At 50.0% G+C, this 13,811-nt stretch overlaps 3 protein-coding genes across 3 annotated transcripts; 2 read left to right on the top strand and 1 right to left on the bottom strand.

Annotated features, from left to right (window-relative positions):
* On the top strand, nucleotides 1-4,629 carry LOC124695503. Its single transcript, XM_047228342.1, has 2 exons — nucleotides 1-284; nucleotides 3,991-4,629. The coding sequence occupies exons 1-2, from the start codon at nucleotides 19-21 to the stop codon at nucleotides 4,046-4,048; spliced, it is 324 nt and encodes a 107-aa protein (XP_047084298.1). The 5' UTR covers nucleotides 1-18; the 3' UTR covers nucleotides 4,049-4,629.
* Nucleotides 4,630-5,311: 682 nt separating this feature from the next.
* On the top strand, nucleotides 5,312-6,694 carry LOC124694618. Its single transcript, XM_047227583.1, has 3 exons — nucleotides 5,312-5,496; nucleotides 5,588-6,560; nucleotides 6,626-6,694. The coding sequence occupies exons 1-3, from the start codon at nucleotides 5,312-5,314 to the stop codon at nucleotides 6,692-6,694; spliced, it is 1,227 nt and encodes a 408-aa protein (XP_047083539.1).
* Nucleotides 6,695-10,391: 3,697 nt separating this feature from the next.
* LOC124698791 (protein unc-13 homolog) lies at nucleotides 10,392-13,811 on the bottom strand. Its single transcript, XM_047231215.1, has 3 exons — nucleotides 13,179-13,811; nucleotides 11,722-13,077; nucleotides 10,392-11,649 (listed from the first exon to the last, which is right to left on the bottom strand). The coding sequence occupies exons 1-3, from the start codon at nucleotides 13,809-13,811 to the stop codon at nucleotides 10,444-10,446; spliced, it is 3,195 nt and encodes a 1,064-aa protein (XP_047087171.1). The 3' UTR covers nucleotides 10,392-10,443.

Raw genomic sequence — 13,811 nt, forward strand, 5'->3', positions numbered from 1 at the left:
GGTTGATGCCACCGGGCGATGGATCGCCGAACCTTCCGGAGTAACTCCTGCAACGCCGGCAAGAGCCAGGCCGCGCCGCCCTTCTCGGTCTCCAGGACCTCCTCGGCCCCGGCCGCGACGGGGGCGGGCTCCAAGGACGACGCCGGCGAGCGCAGGGCGCTGCTGCCGCCGCGCCGGCCCGAGGGCGGCACCGCGCGCAAGGGCCAGAAGAAGCCCAAGCGCCGCGTGCAGTGGAAGGACACGCACGGGAAGAAGCTCGTCGAGGTACTCGAGTTCCAGCCTAGGTAAAGCACAACACACTATGCAACCCTCCTCCTCCGCTCACCCTCTACTCTATGCATCCTCCTATTCATTTCATCGTTATTATCTGCGCTGCTGAATCCGATCATATATTAGATTTGGGTCATGTATTAGGGCACCACAATTACTCCCATCCTCTAGTGCATGAATGAATTATTATGCGCAGTGTCTCCTCCTTTGGCTTTCGCTAGACAAACTAGCCGAAAAGGGGTTTGTTGGGATCATTGGTACAACACCTGCCTGCCGTCGTTTCCTGTCAAATGGGAAAGGGGGAAATGATTGAACCAATTAATTCGGCCTTGCCGCGGGCCTTCTCTAAAACTTCTAAATCAAGTAAGTGGGGTGCTGACCTTTTCATCAAGAGGCGTGGAGCTATAACTATTAATTCACGTCCGGCTTGTTGCACACTAGCGGTTAGCATACAAACCTGCTAAGATTGTCGTGTTGCGGTGTCGTAAAATTGACCTATGCGCAGTGTTTCCTTGTTTGGCTAGGCAATTTTGCCTTGTAGGGGTTGTTTGGATGAGCTCAACACCTGCGGGGCCATTTCTTGTCAAACAGGAAAGGGGGGAAATGATCACTGCAACTATTGCGAGATGGGGTTCAGTTATCGAATGATATGTGTGTCGACAGGATAATACATTAGAACATGTGATCCATCTGACCGTCACAATCTGCCAATAACGGCTAGGTAAACCGGATTATTGGGTCTTGCAGCCTGTTGTTGAACTTATAATTCGAGTAAGTGGGGTCTATGCTCCTGCCAAACTTTTGTGAAGTGGTGTGGACCTATAAATCCAGTTTGAGTTCATCGCGAGCCTGAGCTGTTACTAATTCACGTTCAGCTCGTTGTGAACCTGTGATTAGCATACAAACATGTTAAGATTGTCGTCTTGTGGTGACATAAAACTAAGTTGGACTTTTATGGTACTAAATGATTGCGTAAAATCTCAGCCATGTGACCAGAGGTGTCCAAGGTGCACATGTAGGCATGCTTGGTTGCATGTCGAGGATGCTCTTTATTGATCTACCAAGGATTGCAATCGTTACATGAAAGTGGAAAAGGGAGAGATAACTTCTGATGAGTTAAAACTGGATCCTGCTTCACTTCTCAGTTCCTCTGTAGCAGTACTAATTTCTGTATTGATGTTTTGTCAGTTTGCTCTTCTGCTGCATCACAGACGGAGCTATTATATGTTAAGTGGTCAATACATGTTTCTTGATTGGCACTTCCAACTTTTGTTAATACTAACTTAATATGTACTCTTTGCTAGTACCAGACTTCCAACCAAGTCATGGTCAATGGAATTTAATGATTCTAATCACCTTATTTAATTAGAGAAATTTTTGACCTTCTGGTTCTCTCAGGATATTTTTATTAATAGTGCATGTGGGGGTAGGTCTGCACATGTTACTGTCAATTAGCAGTAGATGACTGAAAACTGATTCCACATTTCAACTAATAAACTTAGGTCCATAAGTAATTTAGAGCCCAGCCAACTTCTTATGATCATATACGATAAAATGGTCAATTAGACTACTATGATCTGAAGTGGTAGCCCAGCCCCAGCATGCTCATAGGGTTTTCTATGCCTGAGAAACTATCGTCCACCTCAGGACTGACCCCTGTTGTTAGTTTTTTGAGTGTTAGTGCTCATCTCCAGTCTTTGGATCCTCATCGTACCCTAATTACACTGTTGTAAGGTTCACAACACAGCGTAAACAGTGAGGATGTGTTTGTTTCAAGAACGGTAATCATAACGGAGACGCAATTGATTTACACTGTTAATGCATACGGAATGGGCCGGCGACTAAAACAGCGGTAGCAACTGCAGGCAGACGCGGTGGTGGCTTGTGAGGGTGCAGAGAGCGCAAATCTTGCGATGCAACGAAAGGAACCACATCGGCAAACACGCTTTGCTGAATCGTATTGTTATCTGATTATGCAGGTCCTCGGGCGGTATCAGATTTGTATTACACTGATATCCGATACCGCGTTATTGGATTACAAAGCAAGGAAAACAAACAAGATTTAACGGGACCGGTTAGCGTCGCTATCAGGTTACGTTACAAAAGTAGGAACTAAACATTAGATTAGTATCTTCTTGCACACCAAGGCTTTAGTATTCTCCTAGAGGTCTTCTAAAGCTTTACCTTGCATTTAAGAATAGGTGAGCAGAATTCCGTCCCAGCCTGATTAGTAGCTTGTTGGGACTAGACTATCAATCTGACCTTCTTTTTGGTTTAGCAACCTAGTGTAATATGGATTATAGATCAATGGCAAGATCTTAGGATGGAATCACTAAAAAAGAAGAGCCGATTTTGGGAAGTCGACTGTAGAACTAGACTAAGAAGTAAAAGTCCGTTTTGAACAGTAGCTCCATGATTTATCATCTGTTGAACTACCCATTTCGAGGACCATCCCCGCGTGTCCATTGTCTCTCTAACTGTCTCTGTTTGACATCTAAGCTAAGCTCTGTTACTTTGAGAGTAATATAAGCAAACACTAGATTACGTTCTTCGCAGTTACAATTTGATAGGCCCATGATGGCACCATACATCTTTGTTGGATGAAGTTTAACTATTAAGTAAACTCTAGGCTCTGTTCTTCCAAGTCAAACTTTTACATAGACCCAGTGAAACTTATTGGCGTATAACCCTTTTGCGTCAAGATAATTGCTTCATATGTCTAGATTTTATCATATGTTGCTTTTTAGTTCTTACAGATAAGTTTACAGTTCCAAATTAGTTCTTAATTTTAAACGATTGTTACCTTTCTCACAAGCTTTTGAAACTTATGTAGTGTGTACTTTGTTTTATTAGTCTATAAGTTACAATGGACCTTAATCTCTACTGTGGATAGTTGTACTGACTTTATACACCGTCATGTGGTTTCTATTTGCATACTTTTGCAAGAATTAATTACGTCAAGTTTTCTTTCCGCTGGCGTCTGTTTACACTGCAAACCTGCAATCCATGAACGGTTCAAGTGGCAGGAGTCCATATTTAGTAGTTTCCAAGTGTGCTGTGCTTTTTCTATCTCATGGATCCTGATCTTCTTACGTGGAATAGACTTTGCATCTCTGTCTTTTTTGGACCTTAAATGTCCGCCCCGGCAGAATTTAAATCCTGGCTTTGCCACTTACTGCAATCGACATAGGGTGTGATGATATATGTTTGTCGACAATGGCGCTCTTTCTTGGTGTTAGTACAGGGGTTGATGTATTTAAGGTGTTTGAAAGAAACCAGATAGAGTATGGAAATAGCTCAGTGCATCTAAAGAAGATCATTTATAGCTGAATAGTTATGTTGACCTTTGATAATATTAGTAGTTCCAGTAGTCTTCCGCACATTGCTTCTATTGATTCCGTCCTCTAATTCTGTCTCTATCTTCTTAAAATTTATGGTATTTGAAATAACCAGATCCAATATGGAAATAGCAATGTGCTTCTAAGAAGGCAATTTATAGCTGAATAGTTTTGTTGACCTCTAAATCACTTCTTTGAAGTTTAACTATTTGAAATAACCAGATCCAATATGGAAATAGCAATGTGCTTCTAAGAAGGCAATTTATAGCTGAATAGTTTTGTTGACCTCTAAATCATAGTTAAACTTCAAAGCAGTGATTCAATAGAAGCTTCAATTGATTTCGTCCTCTAATAGTGCTGCTATCTTGTTAATAATTTGCAGTGATTCAAGTGACTCGGATGATGAATATTTGGATACTTGCATATGTGCAATCATGTAAATACCGTGGGGATGAATCTTGGGTGCAACTTGCGCAGGTGGAGAGTATGAATGTTTAGCAAGAGCTGTATCTTAATGTTAAGCATTGGCCTAACAGTCTTGTATAGAAAAAGGTTCACTCCCACAAGCTCAAATTATCTCTTATAATTCAAGTAGGGGCCCGTCTGTCTGCCATCTCCGGCTCTCCGCCACTGAGAAAGGACCGGCGACAAGGAGCACATGCAATCTGTTTGGATGTGCAAGCAGCAGGATGTTAAGTTAGAATTCAGAGATATTGCAGCAGTTAGAAACGGGGGGAAGGATGCCAAGAAAGGAAGGAAAGCCTTTCTTGGATTTATTTTTTGGACCGCGGTGCTGCAGCAGCCTCGCTTTTCCTGACGAGCAATGCTATATGTGATGAGCGGAATGCTCTTCCTGGAATCAGAACAATAGTAGTATTTGTGTTATTGCACAGCCCGAACTGTAATTGGTTTTTGTCAATAGTGTGTGCCGTTTGGCATGTTAACGAGCTGATTTCCCTTTGTTACTTTGACCACACACTAAATTATTCTTACAGTAACTAATATCCATTGAATGTTCCAAGTTCAAAGTGCATGTTGTATCCTTGTGTCCTGTGAAACAGTGCACTCTTGTGTTGGCATTCACATGGTAGAACAGAACCAAACAGAGAGACTTTCTGGATTCATACTTGTTCAGAGCTCAGGTAACACTAGTACTCATTCTGAGTAGCTTTATCTTTTGTTACTTTGGGTTGATTTGGGCTCCCAGTTTAATATGAGCCCTTCGTGCTGTGCACGGAGGATTTGGTAATCTGTTGTACTTAATGGAGGTTGTTTGGCTACCTCCAGAATCAGGCGGGGAGCTTGTTTTACTAATTTTCAGGAAACTTTGCCAACGTAGGCCACCTGCAATAGCGAAATCTAGCACGGCCCAGCCCGTTCGGTGGCAACCAATTCGGCCCATCACCCCAGCTGTACAAATAACAAGCGCCATTGGATACCCTCCAAAAAAAAAAGGCGCCATTGGATTCCTGTTGGGCAGGGGCCCCACAGGGCTCCTCCTCGCCGTCCATCCGCTCCGTCATCCAACGGTCACATGCCAGCTGGGTCAACACGACCGTTACTATTACTACTCGCGGCTTTGCCCTTTTTCCCCAACGGCCTCTGCTCGTCCTCTCCCCCAAATGCCGCGCCGCATTCACCACTAGCTCTCACAACTCCCCGCCGCTCACCGCTCGATCGCCCTCGCCGACGACCGAGCGACCATGGGCTGCTTCATGGGCTGCTTCGGGGGCGCCAAGTCCAAGGAGCGCCGCCACCGCAGGCGGAAGCGGTCCCCGGCGCAGTCCCCCAACGCCCGCGCCCGCCACCACTCCCCCAGCAAGGCCGACCTCCACGCCGAGGCCGTCTCCGCCGCCGCGCCGCTCCTCTCCACCCTCCTCGAGCTCAGGTTCGTCCATGGGTGGATCCTGCTGGCTGGCTTCATCGGTGCGCGTCGACCTGCTTCCTGAATTTCGGTTTACTTTGCTTGGTTTGGTTAGGGATTCCGCCGACGACCTGTGCCTCGCCGTCGTGAAGAAGAAGGTGACGTTCGACTCCAACGTGACCGCGTACGAGGCGCCCCCGATCCCGGAGGCGGAGGAGCAGGAGGAGGAGGCCGACCCGGCTTCGGCGGGCGGCGACGAGGAGGCGTGGATGCTGGCGCCGGACTGCGCGAAATCCGAGGCGTTCCCGCTCAACCACAGGTACGGCAACTGCGCCGGCGCCGCCGACGACGACAGCGACTACGAGGACTGCTACGACTCCGATGACGACGAGTATGAGGATGAGGATGACGAGGGGGGCGAGGACGGGATCGACGCGATCGACGACGACGAGGAGCATGGCTGCGGGCTCCTGGGCATCGCGCGCGGCGAGGAGGAGGCGTGCGAGTCCCTCTTCCTGCTCCCGGTCACCAAGACCACCACCAAGGAGGGCGCCGGCCGACTTGGAGCGGAGGCGCGCGCACCCGTGCTCGCCTCGCTGGAGAATTTCACCGAAAAATCCCGCACCGCCGCCGCGCCCAACAACTCGGACAAGGAGAACGCCGGCGCGCCGGGGCAAGAGAACTGGTCGTCGCTGGACAAGCTCTCCGACCCGGCGCCGGTCCCGGCCCGGAAGAGAGACAGCAAGCCGGCGGCGAGCCCGGACTACACCCCCAGCACGCCGAGCAAGCAGGAGGCCTCGGTGGACGCCAGCCTCTCGACGTGGCTGGGCTCCGCGGGGACGCCGGAGAGCCACTCCGTGCGCTCCTACTCGCCCATCAGCCGCGAGGACCGGCCCATCCTGGGAGCCTTGACCGTGGAGGACATCAAGATTTCGTCGGCCAACTCGTCGCCGAGCCGGCGGTCAAGGTCCCCCAGCCCGAGCCCCGATGACATGCCCATCCTCGGCACCGTGGGGGCTTACTGGAACTGCAGCGACAATTCCGTGACGAGAGGGGGGTTTATGAAGACCAGGAGCAGGTTTGGGCAGGTGAGCTGAGCCGATCTTGTGCAACTTGAGTTGGTTCTGATTCTGATGCATTTCCATGGCTCCAGACTGATGATCTTGCGATGATTGTTTTTTACAGAATTTCGCATGATGAAATGGTGATCATCTGCTGCTGAGTGTGTGTGCCTCCCAGCTATAGGGAGCTGCGAATTGTTAACAAGATACAGAGTGTGTGAGATTGGTATTCTTTACCGGTGATGTCTCGTGGAAGAGATTTATATTCTTTTATTTGTTGTAAACATGTCATTCTACAGTATGGTCATTTTTGTGGCATTGTCAATATCATGTATTATTATTCCACCCTGTCAATATGATGATGTACTGCATCTGAGTTTGTCTCCCATTTCTGAAGTGTGCCCGTCTTCTTTTTATTTCTCAATATACTTATTTAGGGGCCAAGCTCAGAACACTATTTTCATTTTTGATTTCGACCAGACATCTGTGCAGCTCACATGATAGTTCTGGATTTACGAGGTCAGGCACCTAAGTTTCTATTTCTATCTGACATAATGCATTAACTGCCAATACAAAAGAAGGAGCAGAATTTTCAGATATCAGGCACTGAACTTACCTCCCCTCTCCAGTTAATCTGTTAATTATTTGTTCAACCACACGTAATCGACTCCACCTTGTTGGTTAAATTTGGGTAGAAAGAACTGGGAATCAAGAAGATACAGATTCTGAGAGATTGCTTAACAAGTGATAAACTATTCTTCTATGTGCTGTAAACATGTCATTCTTATATTATGGTATTTTTGGTGACATTGTCAACATCATGTCTTATTATTTCACCTCCAGTCACTATGATGATCTACTGCTTCTGAGTTCATATTCCCTTTTCTGAATTGTGCCTGTATGCTTTCCCTTTTCTGAATTTACTTACTTAACTTAATTCAGGTAAGCTCACAGCTCTATTTTAGATTTACGGAACATGATAATCAGTACATTTTTTTAGGTTAAACATGGGAAAGGCTCCCACTGCCATTTTTATATTTATGAAGAGATATGTACAGTGTATTTACAAAGGGGTTACAAAATGTAAAAGAAGCTTTCTATGTTTGAATCTCTAGCCAATCTTTAAACTGTTAGCATATTTCTCTTTGATCTGTAACTCACTAGCCTTATCTCTTGATAATAAATTGACTTCCAACTCCTGAAGATTGAATCATGGTCTTTGAAATTTTTATTGTTTCTTACTATCCATATACTCCATGCTGCCAGAATCATTATCTCCATAAAGAAAGGAAGGCTGAGTTTATACTTGATAATAATCTGTAGATAGGAGTGCATACAAATCATATGAGTAGCTCACATGCTAGTTACATTATCTGGAGTGCGAGGTTAGGGACCTAATTTTCTATTTCTATCTGACAGAATGCATGAACATCTGCACTACAGAAGAAATAGCAGAAGAATTTTCAGTGATCAGCAACTCCTCTCCCCTGCACTGAAAAAAAAACTAGTATTACAGTGTTTGCAAATGCTTTAGTCCATTAATTAATTTGTTCTAACACACATATCCATTATCTGGTTTGAAATGGCGCGTGGTGGAAGTGGCAGATTTGGGCAGGTAAGCTTAGCTTCAGCTGACTTGAGAGCAAATCGATGCATTTCTCTGGCACCGAATTAATGGTCTTATGATGAATATTTGCAGAATTTCGTATGATGAAATGTTCAACTGCTGCTTAATGTGTGCCTCCACAGCTATATGCAGTGTGTGAGAAAGAGCTGCGAATTACTAGAAGACACAGTGCGGGATTGGTACTCTGTACAGGGGATGTCTCATGAAGAGGTTTTTATTCTTTTATTTGTTTTAAACATATCAATCTACAGTGGTACTGTCAATATAATGTACTGCATCTGACTTGTGCCTGTCTTCTTCTTATTCCTGATGAAGATACTTATTTAGGAAGCTCAGAACACTATTTTCATTTTCTATTTCTATCGGACATCTGTGTAGCTCACATGATAGTTCTGGATTACGAGGTCAGGCACCTAAATTTCTATTTCTATCTGACATAATGAACATGTTGGCTTTATTAGTTTAAAGCCGTGCTCTGCTCAAGCCTTCCGTCTAAACAAACATAATCCACATGCACCTAAATTTCTATTTCTATCTGACATAATGCATCAACATCTGCCAATAAAAAGAAAGAGCAAAATTCTCCCTCCGATCAGAATAAATTGACGCGCGTGATGCACATAAGTAGTCTATGTATGTGCATACTTCGCGTCCATTAAAGATGATCAGAGGGAGTAGGCACTAAACTTACCTCCCCTCTCCAGTTAAGCTGTTAATTATTTGTTCAACCACACATAATCGACTCCACCTTGTTGGTTAAATTAGGGTAGAAAGTAGGGTAGAAAGAAATGGGAATCAAGAAGATACAGATTTTGTGAGAGTGCTTAACAAGTGATAACCTATTCTTCTATGTGCTCTAGACATGTCAAGCTGATAGTATGGTATTTTTGTGACATTGTCATTATCATGCCTTATTATTTCACTCGCTGTCACTAGCTGATAGTATGGTACTGCTTTTGAGTTTGTATTCCTTTTTCTGAAATGTGCCTGTATGCTTCCCTTTTCTGAATTATGGAACATGGTAATCATGAGAATCTGTACATTTTTTTTGAGGTTAGTTATGTATTGTGTATTTACACAGGGGGTTACAAAATATAAAAGAAGCTTTCTATGTTTGAATCTCTAGGCAATCTTTGAACTGTCGAGTTTCGAGCATATTTCTTTTTGATCGTGTAACTCACTAGCCTTTTAGATCTTGATAATAAATTGCCTTCCTTCCAACTCCTGAAGCTTGGATCTTGGTCTTTGAACATTTTATTGTTTCTCACTATCCATATACTCCATGCTGCCTGAATCATTATATCCATATAGAAAAGAGGGTTGGGCTTATTCTAGATAATAATTTGTCCATAGGAGTGCATACAAATCATATATCTGTGTAGCTCACATGCTAGTTGAATTATCTGGATTGCGAGGTTAGGGACCTAATTTTATATTTCTATCTGACAGAATGCATTAACATCTGCACCGTAGAAGAAATAGCAGAAGAATTTTCAGTAACCAGCAACTCCTCTCCCCTGCAGTGGAAAAAATGTAGTAGTACAGTGTTTGCAAATGCTTTAATCCATTACTTAATTTGTTCCAACACACTTACACACATAATCCATTATCTGGTTGGCAGATTTGGGCAGGTAAGCTTAGCTTCAGTGGAGTTGAGCAAATTTTGATGCATTTCTCCGGCACAGAATCCATGGTCTTATGATGAATATTTGCAGAATTTCGTATGATGAAATGGCGAACTGCTGCTTAATGTGTGCCTCCACAGCTATAGGCAGTTTGTGAGAAAATGCTGCGAATTACTAGAAGATACAGTGTGTGGGATTGGTACTTAAAACATATCATTCTATAGCGGTACTGTCAATATAATGTACTGCATATTTATTTGAGTTCGTGTCCGCTTTCTGAATTGTGTGCCTGTATGCTTTCCCTTTTTTGAATTGTCAATATCATCCATGGAAGCTCTCCACACCAAGTATTTTGGAGCTACAATATGGTAATCATGATAATGTGTACACAAAGCCATAGTATCTTGTAGCTCAAATGATAGTTACATTATCCAGATTATGAGTTTAGGGACCTAATTTTCTATTTCTATCTGACATAATGCATCAACACCTGCAGTACAAAAGAAAGAGCAAAATTTTCAGGTACTATCAGGCACTCCCTTCTGCAGTGAATGCTTTAAGCCCTTAATTATTTTGTTCCAACACATATAATCCACTTGCCCTTGTTGATTAATTTACATATTTAGAGCTCTGGATGCAATGGCGCCAAAGCCTACGGTCACCGATGCCTCTTGGGTAGCTGAAACGCGCGCTTCAAGAAGTGGCTGGCGACCTCCTCGTCGCGGTGGCAGAGCACCCTGAGGATGGTGTCAGGGTCCGTCCGGCTCCACCGCCTGGTCGTCGTCGGCATCGGCATCCTCTGCCCGGCGGCGCCGTTGCCCATGCGGGGCGACCCGCACGACGACGCGATGCTCAGCTCCTCCACAAGCCGCTCCGCGGTCTGTCCCATGAGCGCTACGATGCCCTCAGCCACCTCCGCCTCGCTCTCCACCACGTCCTCCGTCACCAGGCCCTCGCCGCGCGTGCAGAAGGCTCGCTTCAGGCTCCGGAGGTCCTCCTCGACCATGCCGTGGTCCTCCTTCGTGAAGCTCCGATGGTTGCCGCCGGCGAGCAGGACCGTCAGGAAGGCCTGGAACGAGGCCTTCATCACCTCCCGCACGGCCACCGGCTGCGCGCGGTCGACGAGGACGGAGAAGAGCAGCGACAGGTTCTGCTTCAGCGTGCGGAGCGCCGGGCGGATGCGCGCGTCTGCGACGCCGCCAGCGTAGAGCCCGTCGTAGAAGGACTGGTGCGAGTCGAAGAAGATGAGGCGGTACGCGGCAACCTCGGCGACGTGGGTGATGGCCGACTGCGCCGCGGCGCGCGCGTGGTCGAAGTGGCAGGACGGCGCCGCGAGGAGGCGGGCGGTGGCCGATGGTGAGGGTGAGGCGCACGCCCCGCCACCGCCCCCGGAGAAGAAGGAGAGCGACTTGTCGAGCGCCTGGATGTGGCTGAGGACGTAGTGGAGCGTGTTGAGCCGGACGTAGAGGCGCTGCGTGCCGCGGCTGGTGGACGGCCGCGGGTTGTGCCCGCCGGCTGCGGACGCGCTCTGGCCGCAGTTGTACACGGTGCCGCGCGCGCCTGTCAATGGCGCCCGGCAAGGCGTCACCGCCGCCCTCTTCCAGAGACGCTTGATCGTCGAGTCCTGATTGCACCTCGTCAGCGCCGGCAGCGGTGGGAGGTAGCTCTGCTTGTTACCGCAGGACGCGAGGAAGGAGATGTACTCCTGGAAGACGGCGTCCAGGCCGTCGGCGAGGTCCTGCACCATGTCGTCTCTCGCGCTCACCGGGATCGCGAAGAACTCGTCCATGGTGGCCTTGGCCAGCTTCATCAGCTCCACCGCGGTCTGCGCGTACGGCTCATTCTTCGACCTCGCGGTCCAGCTCTACACGACAATGTAGAATGCCATGAGCGATCTTGTTTGATGGATGGATGAAATGTGCCCAAGAAAATTCACCTCGGTGTCTTTGGCTCTGATGACGCACTCCTTGGCGACCCTGAGCCTCTCCTCGATCCACGTCCTGAGGAAGCCCACCACCACGGACTCCACGTCGTACGGCACCACCTCCCGCACCACCGACTTGCCGCCGTCGTCGCTGTCGGCAACGTCCTCCATCACCATTTGCACCAGGGCTTTCTCCAGCCTGCCCGCGGCGTGCAGCACCCGCACGAGCTCATCGGTCAGGCAGACGGCCTTGGCCACGTACTGCTTCAGCACGACGCCGAAGCAGCCGTGCAGGGACGCCGCCGCCACCGCGGCCGGGAACGGGTGCCACCGCCTCAGCGTCGGGCTGAAGCTCTCGCGCTCCGACAGCGCCAGCTCCTCCGTGTCCTTGGCGAGCCGCGTCAGGATTTCGCTGGGGTCATCGGTGATCATGCTGTCTTCTGGCCCGAGCCCGTTCTCCAGGACCTTGGTGAATGCGCTTCTCATGGAGCAGCGAATGTAGTAGTCGACACGGTCGCCGGCGAAGCTCCCTACGCCGCCGCTTTCGTGGTCTGCGTGCGCCGCGCTGATGCCCATGCCAGGCACACTCTCGGCGATGATCTTGCCGGCGGCGAGCGCCAGTGACAGAGCGCTCTCCATAGCGGCCGTGCCGGTGCCGCCGATGCCGTTCCCGTACATGTCATGGTAATCAAGCAGGCACTTCTCGGGCCAGTCACGTATCGCGGCGAGAGCGCTCGAGAGCACCCGCGCGTACACGGCATCACGGGGTTTCTCCTGCTTCGCGTCAGCCGCCACCTCCGTGAGCGTCGCGAGCGCCGCGCCGGCGAGGTCCTGGTCGACCTGGCCGGTGGCCACGTACTGCTGGAAGAGGACCCACGCGAAGCACACGTTGTGGATCATCTTGTTGATTCCGAGCGTCGTCCATGTCCGCTTCATGAGCTCCAGCAGCTCGTCCACCTCGTCGAGCACGACGGTCTCGTCCCGGAGGTCGAAGACGGCCTGGAGGAGGGAGACGTAGAGGAGCACGTTGAGAGGGTACCCGTCGGCCCAGTGGCAGGCCTCGCCGGCAGGCGCGGAGCGCCAGGCGAGCGCGAGCACGGCGTCGCAGAGCGCGCGCATGGCGTCGGACGCCTTGCCGGTGTCGATGGCGCGGGCCTCGGCGGCCTGCATGACCTCGCGGAAGCGGAGCACGGAGGCGCTGTGGCGGTGGTCGATCGGGATGGAGCTGTGCAGGATGAGGCCGGCCTCGAGGAGCTTGAGCTGGCGGAGCTGCCACTGGTGGTGCTCGGCGCTGTCGGCGAAGTCCGGCAGCTTCAGCTGCCGCAGCAGCTCCAGGGGAAGGATGATCGTCTCCGCTCTCCTTCCCACCTGCATTGCATCGCGAGCATTACATCACACCGAAGATCGAACATATGCATCTCGTGCAATTTGCGTGTCAATGGCGAACGTGCATGGATGGACGGACGAACCTGTCCGACGAGGGTGCGCATGAGCGTCTTGCGAAGGCGTGCGTCGCTCTGCTCCGAGACGCGCATCTGCTGACGCATGATCTCCGCGGAGGTCATCGGCCGGCGCGCCCTGGGCGAGCCGGTACCCGTCGACGGCTGGTTCATCATGGCGCGGACCGCGCGGCCAGGGGAGCCCGGTGCAGACGAGGAGGAGGAGGCGTTCATGCCGCTGCGAAGGGCGGTGGAGGGCTGCGACGACCTGCGCGCCTTGAGCCCGAGCGCGCGCTTGACCCGGCTGTTGACGACGTTCATGCCAGTGCCGCCCCTGGGCCCTGCGCCGATCCTCGGCGACTCGTCCCCGCCGCCTCCTCCTCCGCCGCTGTCCCACGGCGCAGGGTGGTGGCTGAGGGCGCCATTGCCGGCTCCCTTGCCGTTGGTGCCTCCGGCGCGGCATGACATGAAGAACACCTCGTAGGCGGCCTCGCGGACGTCGGGTCGGGAGAGGCCATCGACGTGGCCGAAGGGTGAGTCGAGGACGTCGGCGGCCGCGGGGCCGAGGCTGTGTGCGTCGCCGGCGGAGGCGGAGGTGTCCGGGGAGCGCGCGAAGGAGGAGGCGGAGCGGGAGCGGTAGTGATGCAGGAGGCGCGGCCCCAT

The sequence above is a fragment of the Lolium rigidum genome, chromosome 3, assembly GCF_022539505.1.
Source record: "Lolium rigidum isolate FL_2022 chromosome 3, APGP_CSIRO_Lrig_0.1, whole genome shotgun sequence".
Lineage (NCBI taxonomy): Eukaryota > Viridiplantae > Streptophyta > Magnoliopsida > Poales > Poaceae > Lolium > Lolium rigidum.